The sequence below is a fragment of the Canis lupus genome, chromosome 3 (assembly GCF_003254725.2).
Source record: "Canis lupus dingo isolate Sandy chromosome 3, ASM325472v2, whole genome shotgun sequence".
NCBI lineage: Eukaryota > Metazoa > Chordata > Mammalia > Carnivora > Canidae > Canis > Canis lupus.
The window spans coordinates 52,667,565-52,680,320 of record NC_064245.1 but is presented as its reverse complement, the minus strand read 5'-3'; the positions used below and the strand labels follow the sequence as shown (position 1 = coordinate 52,680,320).

The 12,756-nt window shown below is 46.0% G+C and overlaps 1 protein-coding gene across 3 annotated transcripts in view; it reads right to left on the bottom strand.

Moving 5' to 3' along the window:
- Positions 1–229: 229 nt before the first annotated feature.
- The window catches only part of TICRR (TOPBP1 interacting checkpoint and replication regulator), a 45,349-nt gene continuing 32,822 nt past the window's right edge, over positions 230–12,756 (bottom strand). The window contains exons 16-23 of one of the 3 annotated variants that reach the window (XM_035714553.2): positions 8,933–9,023; positions 7,756–7,817; positions 6,533–6,667; positions 5,814–5,971; positions 3,779–4,179; positions 2,037–3,283; positions 1,781–1,906; positions 230–1,018 (exon numbers count right to left, since the gene is read on the bottom strand). In XM_035714553.2, the coding sequence (XP_035570446.2) occupies positions 906–1,018; positions 1,781–1,906; positions 2,037–3,283; positions 3,779–4,179; positions 5,814–5,971; positions 6,533–6,667; positions 7,756–7,817; positions 8,933–9,023 (2,333 nt within the window). In that variant the 3' untranslated portion in view covers positions 230–905. Of the gene's footprint in view, positions 1,019–1,780; positions 1,907–2,036; positions 4,180–5,813; positions 5,972–6,532; positions 6,668–7,755; positions 7,818–8,932; positions 9,024–12,756 lie in introns of all 3 variants that reach the window. The other 2 variants (XM_025437212.3, XM_025437211.3) reach the window with 2 other exon arrangements.

The following is a 12,756-nucleotide window of genomic DNA, read 5'->3' as shown; positions in this document are numbered from 1 at the left end:
GCCCTAGTCCTGCCCCTGGCCAAGACTGCCAACAAGCGGTTCCCCAGGACCCTCCTGGCTGCTCCATGACACAGGCATCTCCCCGTGCACAGTGAGGGTGGGGCTGGGGCTGGGCTGGGTTTCAGGCTGACCCGGAGACGCAGCTGCTCCAAGAACCACTAGCGCTCGGCCTGAGTGAGTCAACCAGAGACTGTGAGCTTAAACAGAAAGGGCCCGAATGCTAACTAAGTAGCCAGAGAGGATTTTTTTTTTTTTATTACATGAGGAATGCAAGAAATTTATTCTGCCATGGGACACAGCCTTCAGCTTTTCAAGGGACCTGTGGGGAGCCCTTTCTCCCACTTCACAAGTGAGATGGGGGGTGGTTGTCGGACTTGCCTTGGTCTCTCAGAGGCTAGGGCTGGAATGGGAGCCCCTACAATTCCATTTGCCCCCAACCCCTAGGCTGAGTTAGGGCACCAGCTATACCACCTCCCTAACAAGGGGGCTAGGGTGGTGGATTGGGGTACCAGGTGGGAAGGACACATTCCAAGAGGATTAAAACCCCTAAGGCACTCATGTCAGAATTGATAGCGGACAGTAAGAGAGGTGCAGGCCCAGGCCCCCCTGTTCCTTTATGCTCCCAGGGACTGGGCTGACTTCCATCTTTGAGCTTCCTTGGTTCCACGGAGCCCTGGTTCTTCATGTTTCTGTGCAGCAAGCCCAGCGTTAATGTAGGACAGATAAGCTGGGCCCTGGCTCAGCGAACCGAGTGTCTATGTAAGAATTCCTCTGTGGTATGAGCCTGAACTCCTACCCTGTCCACAGAAAACTGCTCCTGGTGCACTTCCTCTGTGTAGGGAGTGTCGGGGCTCTAGCTCAGCTTGGTAGTGTTGTTATAAGTCCCCTGGCCAGTTCTGTCCTAACTAGCTAATCAGCTTCTTCCGTGAGTAAGTTCTGCTGATGGGGCGTCTCCTGGAGATTGCTCGGCTGAACGGAGATTCTTCGGCCGTGGTGGGGAAGACCTCTGTATCCTCATCTAGAAAAAGGCAGAAAGGGCTTGAACTAGAGAGTGATACACACACAGGTGGATTTAAACCCTGCAGGTTTGAGTGCTGCTGAAGCACTGCCCATACTTGTCACAAGGCTCTCCGCCCCACCACATCAGCACTGAGCTGGTGGCGGTAAGGAACTGAAAAAGTAAAGTGCTGTGGGTTGAATTCCCTCAGCTGGATTGTACATTGTTTTGCGTGATTTATATCCTGGTCTCGAGGGAAGGGAATCACTGGAGGGCCTCTATCTCCTGCACTCCCCTTCAGTTCTAGACACTCAAGTCCTTCCCCAGGTCGGGTACAGTAAAGGGAATCCTTGAGTCTGAAGGCTGTGCATGCCAGCCAGTCCTTAATCCTAGCTTGTGTACAGAAGTATACACCCCTGGAGGGAAGCAGCTGGCTGCCAGTGTGCCACCTGTGTCCCATGCTGCCTGACACACGCTCCTCAGGCTCCAGGGACTAGAGCCACGTGGTGTGTGGTTATGTCCACAGCTGTCACTGCTTAAGGAAGCTGAAGAAAATAGAGCAGGAACTTAGGTCTGCTTAATGACACACTGGAGTTCTCAGGTGGAGTTTCTCTGGGAAGAGTACATGATACCACAGGGAAAGTCATCTGTCCCCTACTCGGGCCATCTGACTCCTCCACCATCCATCCAGCTACCTGGCAACCCTGAGCTAACTCTGGGGAGTCCCCCAAAGGACAGAGGTTTGATCCTGTAAGTCTCCAGGACCATTAATGGACAAATTACCTCTGGCTTCTTGACATCGCGAGGAAGGGGTCTTCCCTTGGAAGAGCAGTGGAGACTGGGTGAGCGCCTGCAGGCTGCTGGTGGAAAGGCAGCTCCGCACCGCACAACCTGCCGGGGGTGTGGAACCTACAGTGACAACATGCAATGGCACAGGGTAAGCGCGGCCCCCAGCACCCCAGACCAGGGAGCCAGAACCTTCTCAGGAAGCACCTCCCTGCCCACCCGGCCAGCTGCCAGCCAAGGGCCCCAGACTCACTGGAAATAAACACCTCGTTGTCCCCTGTGGAGGGGAGGTGCCGCCCACTCATACTCGGAGAGTGCTCCTCACTCCTGCTACGGTCTGTGTCTCCTCTCTGCTCGTCACATGCTCTCTTGGCTTGACACTCCATTTCCTCCTTGGCAGGAAGGAGCCTCTTCCTGGAGCCCAACCCAAACTGTCCCCAGAAGGCTTCCTCAGCCTGAGGCACACTGTCCCTGGGAGGTGACTGATCTGGCAGTTGGCACACCCCCTCAAGCTCAAAATCCCCCAAGAGGGGAGTCCTACAGCTGCTGAGTTCAAGGCCTGCTCGCTCCCTGTGTTCCGGCTCGAGCAGGGACACGCCTGCAAGAAAGTCAGTGCCGACTTCACTCCTGCCAGCGGAGCTGCCGCCCACTGCCCTCTTCCTCCGGGGCCAGTCTTTAATTGTGTCAGGAGTGGTCTTCCCGCCGTGCTTGGGAGACGGGGTCCAAGGAACACCGACATCTGTTTGAAACGGAGAGGGGGTGCTGGAGGGGCAGTGGGTCGGGGTACAGGACTGGCAGATGTAGGTCTGTCCTCCGCTCTTGCCGGGGGTGCTGTGCGCGGGGCGCAGGCAGGGGGGTGACATGTAGGTGGCTTCAGGTTTACCTGAGACCTTACTGGCCTGGGACATGCTGCTGAGTCCAGGGAGGGAACTCTCCTCTCCCAGGCAGCCCACCTTCTGTGGTGGATCAGCTTCAGATAGACAGCCGGGGTCTACCTTTTTAATTCGAAGCTTAGGAAGGCCAGAAGCTTGCATCTCCAGCTCCACCTCATAGGTCTGTGGGCTGGCAGAGGCTTTGGGAAACCGAGGTGAAGCTTGCAGGTTCTCTAGCTGGGAGGCTGCCTGGCGCTGCCTCCTGTCTGCGGTGCAGCGCAGGTCATATGACAGGGTGGGAGGTGAGCTGGGCTGAGGGGATGAAGGAAGCCCATGGTGCGATGGAGAAGGCTGCTCACAGGTAACCACCATCCTTGACGCCTCACCTTCTTCCGCTGGTGTGACATGACTTTGTAAGCCATTACTGCCATGGTGCTCTGCTTCGTCCAGGAGAGTGAAATACTCTGTGTCACTCACAATAAGCAGAGGAGAGGACAGACGCCAGTCACTGTTGAAGCCAGTCCCACAGTAACTATGTCTTTCAGGAGAAGGCTGAGGAGAGAGGGTTGCTTCCTTCTGGTCTTTTCTGGCATCTGTGATGGCAGCTGGGTTGCTAGCTGTGGTAACCCTAGGAGCAGCAAAGGGGCTAGGCTGGCGCTGCAGGGAGCTGCTTTCAAGATTAGAGGTGTCTCTCTGCCTTTTTCCAATTTTAGAAGGGAGCAAAGGGGGCATGGGGTCAGACTGGGCTATCAGTGAGGTTCTGGGGGGCGTTGAAGGCACAGGGCAGGAGAGAGACGAGGATACAGTGGGTGCTTTCTGGGGCTCTTCCCAATCCAGTTCTTCAGGGGGAGGAGATTCTATCGAAAATTTCCAAAATGGACTTTTTGTGGAAATCTCACCTAAGGGAGAGGTCAAAGGTTTTTCTGGAGGAGAAGGTGGGAGAGAAATCAGATTTGTACTCTCCAGTGTCTTGGGGACTGAAACAGCTTTATCCTTCCATTTCTGGGCTAGCTCCTCTACCTGAGGAGCCCAGGGGACACAGGGATGGGGGTGCTTTTGATCCACAGAGGTTTCTCTTTGCAGCCCTGAGGCTGCTGCTCTCGGAGGAGTTCTTAGGGCATACCTGCTGGAAGTCAGACTCTCACTCCTGGTCATCGCTGCCCTGCTGGAGGTGTTTTCTGGACTGGAAGTCTGTGAAGGTGGCCAAGTTGAATTCAGAAATCCAGGTGGCTGACCACCTGGCCTTTTGGGAGTTCTTGGTATCTTCTTTTCAAGAGGAGAGGTTCCTCCTTTTGCCAGGGAGCATCCTTTCTGAGGAGTGACTTTTGGTGGAGATGGTGAATCCCAGCCAGGTGAGCAGTCTTTTAAGGATGCCTTAAAAATGACCTGTTTGCCAGGGGTCACTTCTGTAGGGTTTTTTTGCCGCCTTTCAGGGGTGTACGGTGGAGTCTGCGGTGTACGGAGGAACCTTTGTGGTGTAGCTTTAGAGGAGCCTGGAGATTTTCGGTAACTCTTCTTAGGAGTCTGTAAAGAGATACTTGTTTCAGTGCATACACAGCATGACCCATATTCTTTATCGAGCATTAGAATAATCTCTAAGACAATGAGAAAGGCAGATGGGAGATTTCTGGGCAGCTGAACAAATGACCGTAAGCTGGATCTCAAATAGTGACACATTTCCACTTCTAACCATGACCCAGATTTCACTTGTCTACTTTTTCTAGCACCAAACACTGAATCTAATCTTGATTCTAAGACAAAATTTTCATAGTATGCATGCTCCAGCTAAAATAGGCTTTGCCTCTAACGATATATCACTCCACTCTCAGCTACTTTTCTCTTCAATGAGACAGCGCCTTCTGGTCTCTGCCTAATGTGGCCTCCAGATATCACATCACCTGCTATTCACCTGCATCAAACATGTGCCGGCTATGCACCCACTATGTGCCAGGCTGTGTGTGTGTGGGGGGGGTAGGGCGGGAGGGGTATGGAATATACAGATCCATAAGGTACAGCAACACAGATAATGTCTCAGGAAGGACACCCCAGCAAAAAAATTTCCCTCCCTTCCTGCAACATGCAGTTAAACACTCCCAACAGGTAAAGGAGATCAGACACCCATCATTTCTACAAACTTGCTCGATCATCTCAAGGGAATCCTGATTTGGTGGGCATTTCATGTTCAACGGGGTATACAGCCAGATGATGACACAGTGGTGCCTGTGCACTGACAGGGCCACGCATGGGACAACATGGGGGCACAAGAACAGGCTGTCTGTCTAACCCAGCTAGCAGGAAATGGGGACAGGAATAGTCGGGTCTTTAAGAATGGGTGTCAGCAGGTAAAGGCAAAAGATAGGGAGGAGGGAACTCCTGTGCCTTGGGCTCTAAAGTTTTCTACGCCTAAAAGGAACAGCACCAGCTGTGTGCAGACCAGCATGCAGCCTGATGTTGCCAGGGACATGGAGGATGAAGCAGGGGCGGGGCAAGGGCCACAGCCAGCCCACAGAGGCCTGTGCCTGTCTGGGGAGGACTGAACCTGGTCCTGGAGATCAGTGGTCTTCAAACCCATTCCCATAGATTTATGTCCTCCCTCAACCTCTAAGCAGATTAGGTTTACAAACAATTTTTTTTTTTTTTTAACACAATGGTCTCAATTTAGGAAAACCTAGAAACCCTGCTTTAACAAAGAGTAGTAGAGCAGGAATAGCAGGGGATGGAGAAGAGGGAATGCAATCAAATAGTCTGTAAACTGGCAGGATTGATTGATTGGCTTAGTCTGGTAAGAGGAAGGAGTCCAGAGAGACTCCCACGTTTCTAATGTGGGTGACTGGATCAGGTGGGCAATGTAAGGGAAACAGAGGATTGATCCCTGCCCATTTCAAAAATATATATACATAGCATGATAAAAATGGTGGATGAAACCAACAGACCAGGGGAGATCATTTATATTCTCTTGGCCTCTACCAGACTGCTGTCTTACATCCCCACATACCCAATCATCATTCATCTGGATCCACCCAATGACCTCCAAATAGCTATCAGTATCTATAGATCATCTATCTTCTCTTCCCTAATGGACTCAGTGGGTTTTCTTGGCCATGTCTCCGTTTCCCCCTCAAGACCACACAATTTTAAACATTATAGAAATGTTATACCTGATATGCGGTGGGTATCTCAGAGCCCAATGAGTTTCTTGAAGGCCTTTGAATTCGAGCTGAACACTTCTCAGAGGGGCTGACCATCTCAGACATTGCCCCAAAAAGCAGCCTCTTAGGAGAACGAATACTTTGATTTGGAGAATTTTCTCTTTGGTCTGCAAGTCAAAAACAGTGATTCTTTCTTAACTCCTGCCCTCCTAGTACTATTAGAACAGCCAGTCCATACAAGATCACAATTTTTTAGAGCAAGTGGAAGTGGAGAGGGAACCCACCTAATTATGCCAACAGCTACAATTATTCCTGCCATCTTGAATTTTAATAAGACTCCATATTAACCTGAGCCCTTACATTATGCAAGTAAAACTATTTGTAAATGTATCTGAGGATCCAAACCAATGATGGATGAAAGCATGAAGGACAAACATATCACCTTCCACCTAGGACACCGAGTGTAGAATATGAACACAAGGTGGAAATAATGGGTAATTCCTGTTAAATGAATAATTACCTCTAAGGATAGTATGGACCAGCTGTAAGAATCCAAAGGGAGGACACTGTTAAGGCCATGGATTATTCATCACCCTGAACCTCTAATGGGCATACCTATTCTACTGCTCCAATGTCAAGAAAGAAAATGTCAAATTTTGTACTCTTCCCAAAACCACTTCCCACGAAGTAGGCACAGACTTCTGAAGGCAGATGGGCAAGCATGTTACCTGACTTTTCTTGCTGGAATGAGTGAACTCTTTGCACACTTCGAGACTTTGGCTGAGACCCAGAGTAGAAGGAACCAGAATTTGTCCTGCTGAATGACAATTGCTTGATTCGAGGACTTCGTCTCAAGCTTACTTCTGCAAAAGCAGATTTGTAGTTTATAACAAGGTAGAAATGCAAACTTTACATTTTCCATTTATGAAATGGGTCAAATTTATGTAGTGCCACACACATGATAAAAATTTGACAAATTACTAACTTTGAGATTTCTAAAGTATTTTAACAAAGCTACAAGGGGTATGATATATAGCCCCAAAGTCCAAAAACAACCACTGACCCTCTAGACAGTCCCTTCAGAAGTTTCAAACTGCCACCCTTTAACCATTGTGTTGGGTTTAAAAAAAAAAAAAAAAAAAAAGGTGTGTATAGTGTGACTTCTGTAAAAAATTTTTTTAATTTAGAAATTGCAGTTTTCATGTTTATGTTATATACATTTGTATAGAAACAACACCTCTAAGTATTACTAAAACTAAAATCTTAACAGTATTTCTGAATTGTGGGATTATCAAGCAATTGTTAAAAACTTGGCTTCTAATTTTTCTTTAATAAACAAATTACTTGAATCATTAAAAAAGAAGTGGTTTTCTTGTTTTGGGGGAAACTTCTGTATCACCTGTTTTTGAACATTTTATTTCTAAGTAATCTCTACACCAAACACGAAACTTAAACTCACAACCCTAAGATCTAGAGCTCTATCTTCTACTGATGGACCCAACCAGGTGCATGCCCCTACATGTTCTTTTAAAATAAACAATAGCCCTTTTTTGTATTACACAGTGGTTAGACTGTACCCTGACGTCCATTTCTACTGTGTAAAAAAATTTCTCCAGAAATCCCTTGGGTAAATTCTGTGTAAGAGACCATTTACTAATAAATATTTACTGATTTATACTGTGGGCCCAGAGCTATCACAATGTCTGTAAAATATCCTAGGATATGCTAATTGATAGCACAAGTACAGAAGGGCTTTCATAGAAACTAGTTAAAATGCAACACAAAACAGAGACATCTCGGTGTCTCAGTTGGTTAGGCATCTGATTCTTGATCTCAGCTGAGGTCTTGATCTCAGGGTCGTGAGTTCAAGCCCCGAGTTGGGCTCCACATTGGGTGAGGAGCCTACTTTAAAAAAAAAAAAAGGCAACAAAAAGCAACTGTAGGTAAATACCGTCTGCTCCTTTTTCTGGGGACTCTTCAACAATGTCAATATCAGGACCAGGATCAGAGGACCTTAAGGAACAAAAGGCATAAAGATTATTCAGCATCACTCATTATTAACATACTTAATGCACATTAAAGAGAGAGCCTCTCGCCTCACAAAGCAATAAAGACCACAGAGTTTGATAACACCAGTGTTGGCACGCACTCTCATATGCTTTACTGTCCAAAGTAAAATAGAACATTTTTTCGGGAAGCAGTTTTACAATGTAAAAATTAATTAGAAATATGTATGCCATCTAAACCACCAATTTTACTTCTTGCAATTTGTGCTGTAGATATCTTATACAAGTGTATAAAGTCTGTACACAAATAATGTCTAGAAGAAGCCTTGACAAGCCCTTCCCTATTGTTTCTGTTAAGTGCAGCTAAAAAGCCCTGGACATAAAAAGCCCCAACAAAAGCACTAATGATAACAACATTCTTATATATAAAATGACTTACAGACTAAAAGGTGGCAGGAAGAAGCAAACTGGCTGAGGTCCTCAGAACCCCAGGTGAGACAGGGCAATAAGCTCCCAGAGATCCCTTTTTGCTTCATAAATCCCAGACTGGGTGCTGGGGGAACAGACAACCCAGATATATGAACAGGAACAAAAACTGCCCTAAGGAAAGCCAGTTCTCTCTAGCGAAAGAACCAGGAAAGGAGCAGCCTCACATGACAAACTTTCAGATGCTAACTGTCACGGAAAACTGTGGCCCCACCACACCCAGAGGCCAAGCTGAGATCCTAGACTTCCAGGCTTGCTCAGCAGCAATGAGGACTCCCTCCGTCCAATTATGAATGCTTTTTAAAAATGTGGAATATCCATTTGATGGAATGCTTCTCAGCGCGCGCATGCGCACCACACACACACACACACACACACACACACACACAGGATGAACTGTGGACATATGCAACACCACGGATAAATTTCAATTATGGCAAATGAAGTAAGTGAAACAAAAAGTACATTCTGTATGGTTCTCCAGCCCTCATGGAATTTATAGAATGTTAAATGCTTTTTGGTTATAAGACAGTTAAGACCTACATCATGAGAGGGCTGAGATGATGGACAGTGGCCCACAGGATCTTTAGCAAGGCCGTGTGGATGCACAAAGCAGCTAGACAAGGATGTTCTCACCTGCCCTTGATTTGTCTGTGAAGAAGCCTTCTGGACACTTGCTTATGTACTGGAGTTTCAGCCACACTCCTAGTCAACAGTCTATGATAACCTAAAATGTAAATGGCATAAATTTCATTTAACCTTATCAAGAAGCACCAACAAGGCAAAGGGGGCAGTTTGAACTTATGTATGGCTTACTACTCATGCTAGAGTGGTTTTTGCTTGTTTTCACTTAATGGTTTTTAGACTAAAGTCTCACCATAGGACTCAATTTAACATGATACAACAGCTCATCAGCATAAGAGATTAAATAGTAAGCCAATGTAAAATATCGTAAAATTATTCTCGGGGGCCTGAGTGACTCAGTGGGTTAAGCGGCTGCTTTCAGCTTGGGTCATGATCCCAGGGGATCAAGCCCTACATGCTGAGCAAAGAGGCTGCTTCTCCCTCTCCTCCCTGCTTGTGCTCTCTCGCTCTCTCTCTCCCAAATAAATAAATAAAATCCTAAAATTATTCTCTAATAAGCAATTCTGAAAAAAATGAAATACACTTATTAAAGCTAATACATTCACTCATCAGTTCTTTCATTTATGATTAAATGAAATAAAGTATGTGAAAATGCTGATATGCCATGCAGATATTAAGGTATTTAATAATAAGATCCAGCTAGCTGGCATAAATTTCCCCAGTAGAGTATGTAACCAAGCTGCTCATAGGAGGACTAGTTTAAAAGGAGTTACAAGTGCCTAGGAAAAGAAGTGATTTCGGCAGGAATGTGGCATAAGGACCTCTGAAATAACTCTTCTCCATAAAAGGAATGAGAACACTGGGCAAAAATAGGCAAAATCAGCTTTTTTAGAACTCTGGAAACTAACCAGTTTATTACAATCCATGGAGTATTTATCCAACAAAAACAGTGAATCCCAGTAAGAGTGAGCTTCACAGAACTTTATCTTGCCCAGGTCCCTCCTCTCCCCAGTCCTGCAGCCTTGAGAACCAACAGTCTGCAATCACTGTGCAAACCAACAGCCCAGGGGCCTGTGAACGGGGCTAAGGTTCCTCCAAAACACCATTCCCAGATCTCATTATCTGATCCGTCTGGCAGTTTCCTGCAAAACCCCACACGCAGGGGTGGTCTCTATTTGACCCGACACAGAACTCACCCAGTGCAAACAACCTCTTTCCAGGGAACACTTACTGAAGCCAGTCGGCAGCAACTGTAAACATCACTGCTGCCAGAGAGACTGCTAACAGCTGGGGCAAACAACAGGCTAACCAAAAGTTTAAAGGGGAACACTGGGAAAGGAGACATCTGTAGGGGCCTCTGCAAACCTCCACCATATTCCTGGGAACCTAAGCCCAGAATAAACCACTAAGGCTGAAGCTGTCACCCATGACTACTCTCGAGGCCTCCCACATTTAGCCAGGCAGTTTTCGTTCTCTCTGAAGGAATGAGCCAGCTCACCTAGGGCCCTCAGCAGGAGCTGAGAAACTAACTGGTTCCAGACATTAAAGGAAATCTGTCGCATCGTTAGTGGGATCACTTAAGCTAAGTGAGCAGATGTCAGTGGCCACACGAGACAGAATAGACTTTAAGGTAGTTCAGCAAAGTTACTAAGCCAACAAAAGCACTAACGATAACAACAAACCCTGGTTGGGAAGGGACAGGTCTGGCTGTCAGAACTGCCTTTGTGAGGTGCAGTGCTCAGTACAAAATAAGACATGCAAAGAAACAGAGGTTAGCCCAGGCGCAGGAAAAGAGAAGCAGTCCCTGAGGAATTCCAAACATCGGATCTGTTAGACCAAGACTTTAAAAGAGCTATTTGAAATACAAAGACCACATCCAAAGAACCAGAGGGAAGTATGAGACTGAAGACTTGCCCCATAGAGAAGGTCAATAAAGACAGAAATCCTAAAAAAGAACCAAACAGAAATTCTAAAGCTGAAAAATGAAAAACTTATGAAATAGGAGGTGGGAGAAGAATCAACAAATGTGAAGATGGGTTAATTCAGATTAACCAATCCGAGGGACAGAAAGCAAAAGGATGAAGAGAAACCGTCTCGGACATCTGTGAGACACCATCAAGCATAACGTCCACGTACTGGGAGTCTGAGGAGGAGAGAGAAGCACAAAGAACATCTGAAGAAATACTGGCTGAAAAAATCCCAAGTCTGATGAAAGACATTACATATCCAAGAACCTCAATGACCCAAGAAGGATAAAGTCAAAGAGATCCACACCTGCACAAATCATAAACTGTCAGAAGTCAAAGATAGGACCTTGAAAGGAGCCAAAGAGCAGGGAATTCATCAAGTATAAGGGATCCTCTAGAAGGGTAAAGCTGATTTCTCAACAGAAAGAAAGGACAAAAGATAATGTGATGGTATATTCAAAGCGCTGAAAAGGACTCAACTGAGAAATCTATATCCATCAAATTATTGTTCAAAATGAAGGAAAATTAGTACATTCCCAGATTAAAAACAAACTCCCCTCCCCCAAAAAACAAAACAGAATTTTTAAGTAGCAGATCTGCCCCACTAGAGGGAGTCCTTCAGGCCAAAAGGAAAGGGCACTCAAGAGTGAGACCAATCCATGGGAAGAATTAGAGTACCAGTGAAGGAACTACATAAATAAATATAATGTATAGCACAAAAGCATTTTTTGTTTGTAACTCTTTTCTCCTAGGAGTTAAAAGATAAAGTGATAATTATAAATTGGTATTGATGGGGGTGCCTGAGTGGCTTGATTGGTTAGTGTCGGACTCTTGATCTCAGCTTGGGTTTTGATCTCAAGAGTCCTGAATTTGAACCCGTGTTGGGCTCCAAACTGGGTTATGGAGCCTACTTAAAAAAAAAAAAAAAAAAAAAAAAGACCTAAATAAAAATAAAAAATATATTGGTGCTGATAAGCATACAATGTACAAAGATGTGATGTGTATGACAATATAGTACAAAGGAGGAGGTAGGAAACAACTGAATTTACAAGAGCAAAGTTCTTCAACACTACTGAAATTAAATTGGTATTCATCTGAATGAGGCTGTTACAAGATATTAATCATAATCCCTGGCGGGGCGGGGCGGGGGGGTAATGTCATACAACACTGGTGTAAGAAGCTCTTAGGATTGGTCTCCCCACTGAAACAATTAGTAAACTAGGGGGAGAAATGATCAGAATCAAATATTTTGGAGCTATGGAACCCAACTGGATACTTATAACAATGAGGAAAATGCTTTATATGAAAGGAAGATGCTGATTTTTGGTAAGGGAATGCCATGCATAAACAGCTATGATCTCTTTTCCTCAGCTTCGCTCCACCTCTATGGGAGAGGTCCACATTCTGGGAGCAGCTGGCTCGAGGTAGAGCAGACAGACAGTAAACACCCTGTCTTCCAAACTTGGGGTTGTGTGTTTTGGTCAATCTGATGGATCCCTGAAGGGCTGATGCAGGTGCTTGCCCTGGTTTTGAACTTCTCAGGATGCAGTAGTTTTCCCTCAATGCACTCCTGGGAAGATTTTTTTTTTTTTTTTAAAGATTTTGAGGGAGAGAGAGAGTGAGCATGCTTGAGAGTAAGTGGGGGATGGGTAGAGGGAGAGAAAAACTCTCAAGTGGACTTCACATGGAACATACAGCCCAACATGGGGCTCTATCTCACAACCCTGAAATCAAGAGTCAGACACAACCAACTGAGCCATCCACGTGCCCCATCCCGGGAAGATTTTTTTTTTAAGATTTTATTTATTTATTCATGAAAGACAGACAGAGAGAGAGAGAGAGAGAGAGAGAGAGAGAGAGAGGCAGAGGGAGAAGCAGGCTCCATGCTGGGAGCCTGATGTGGGATCC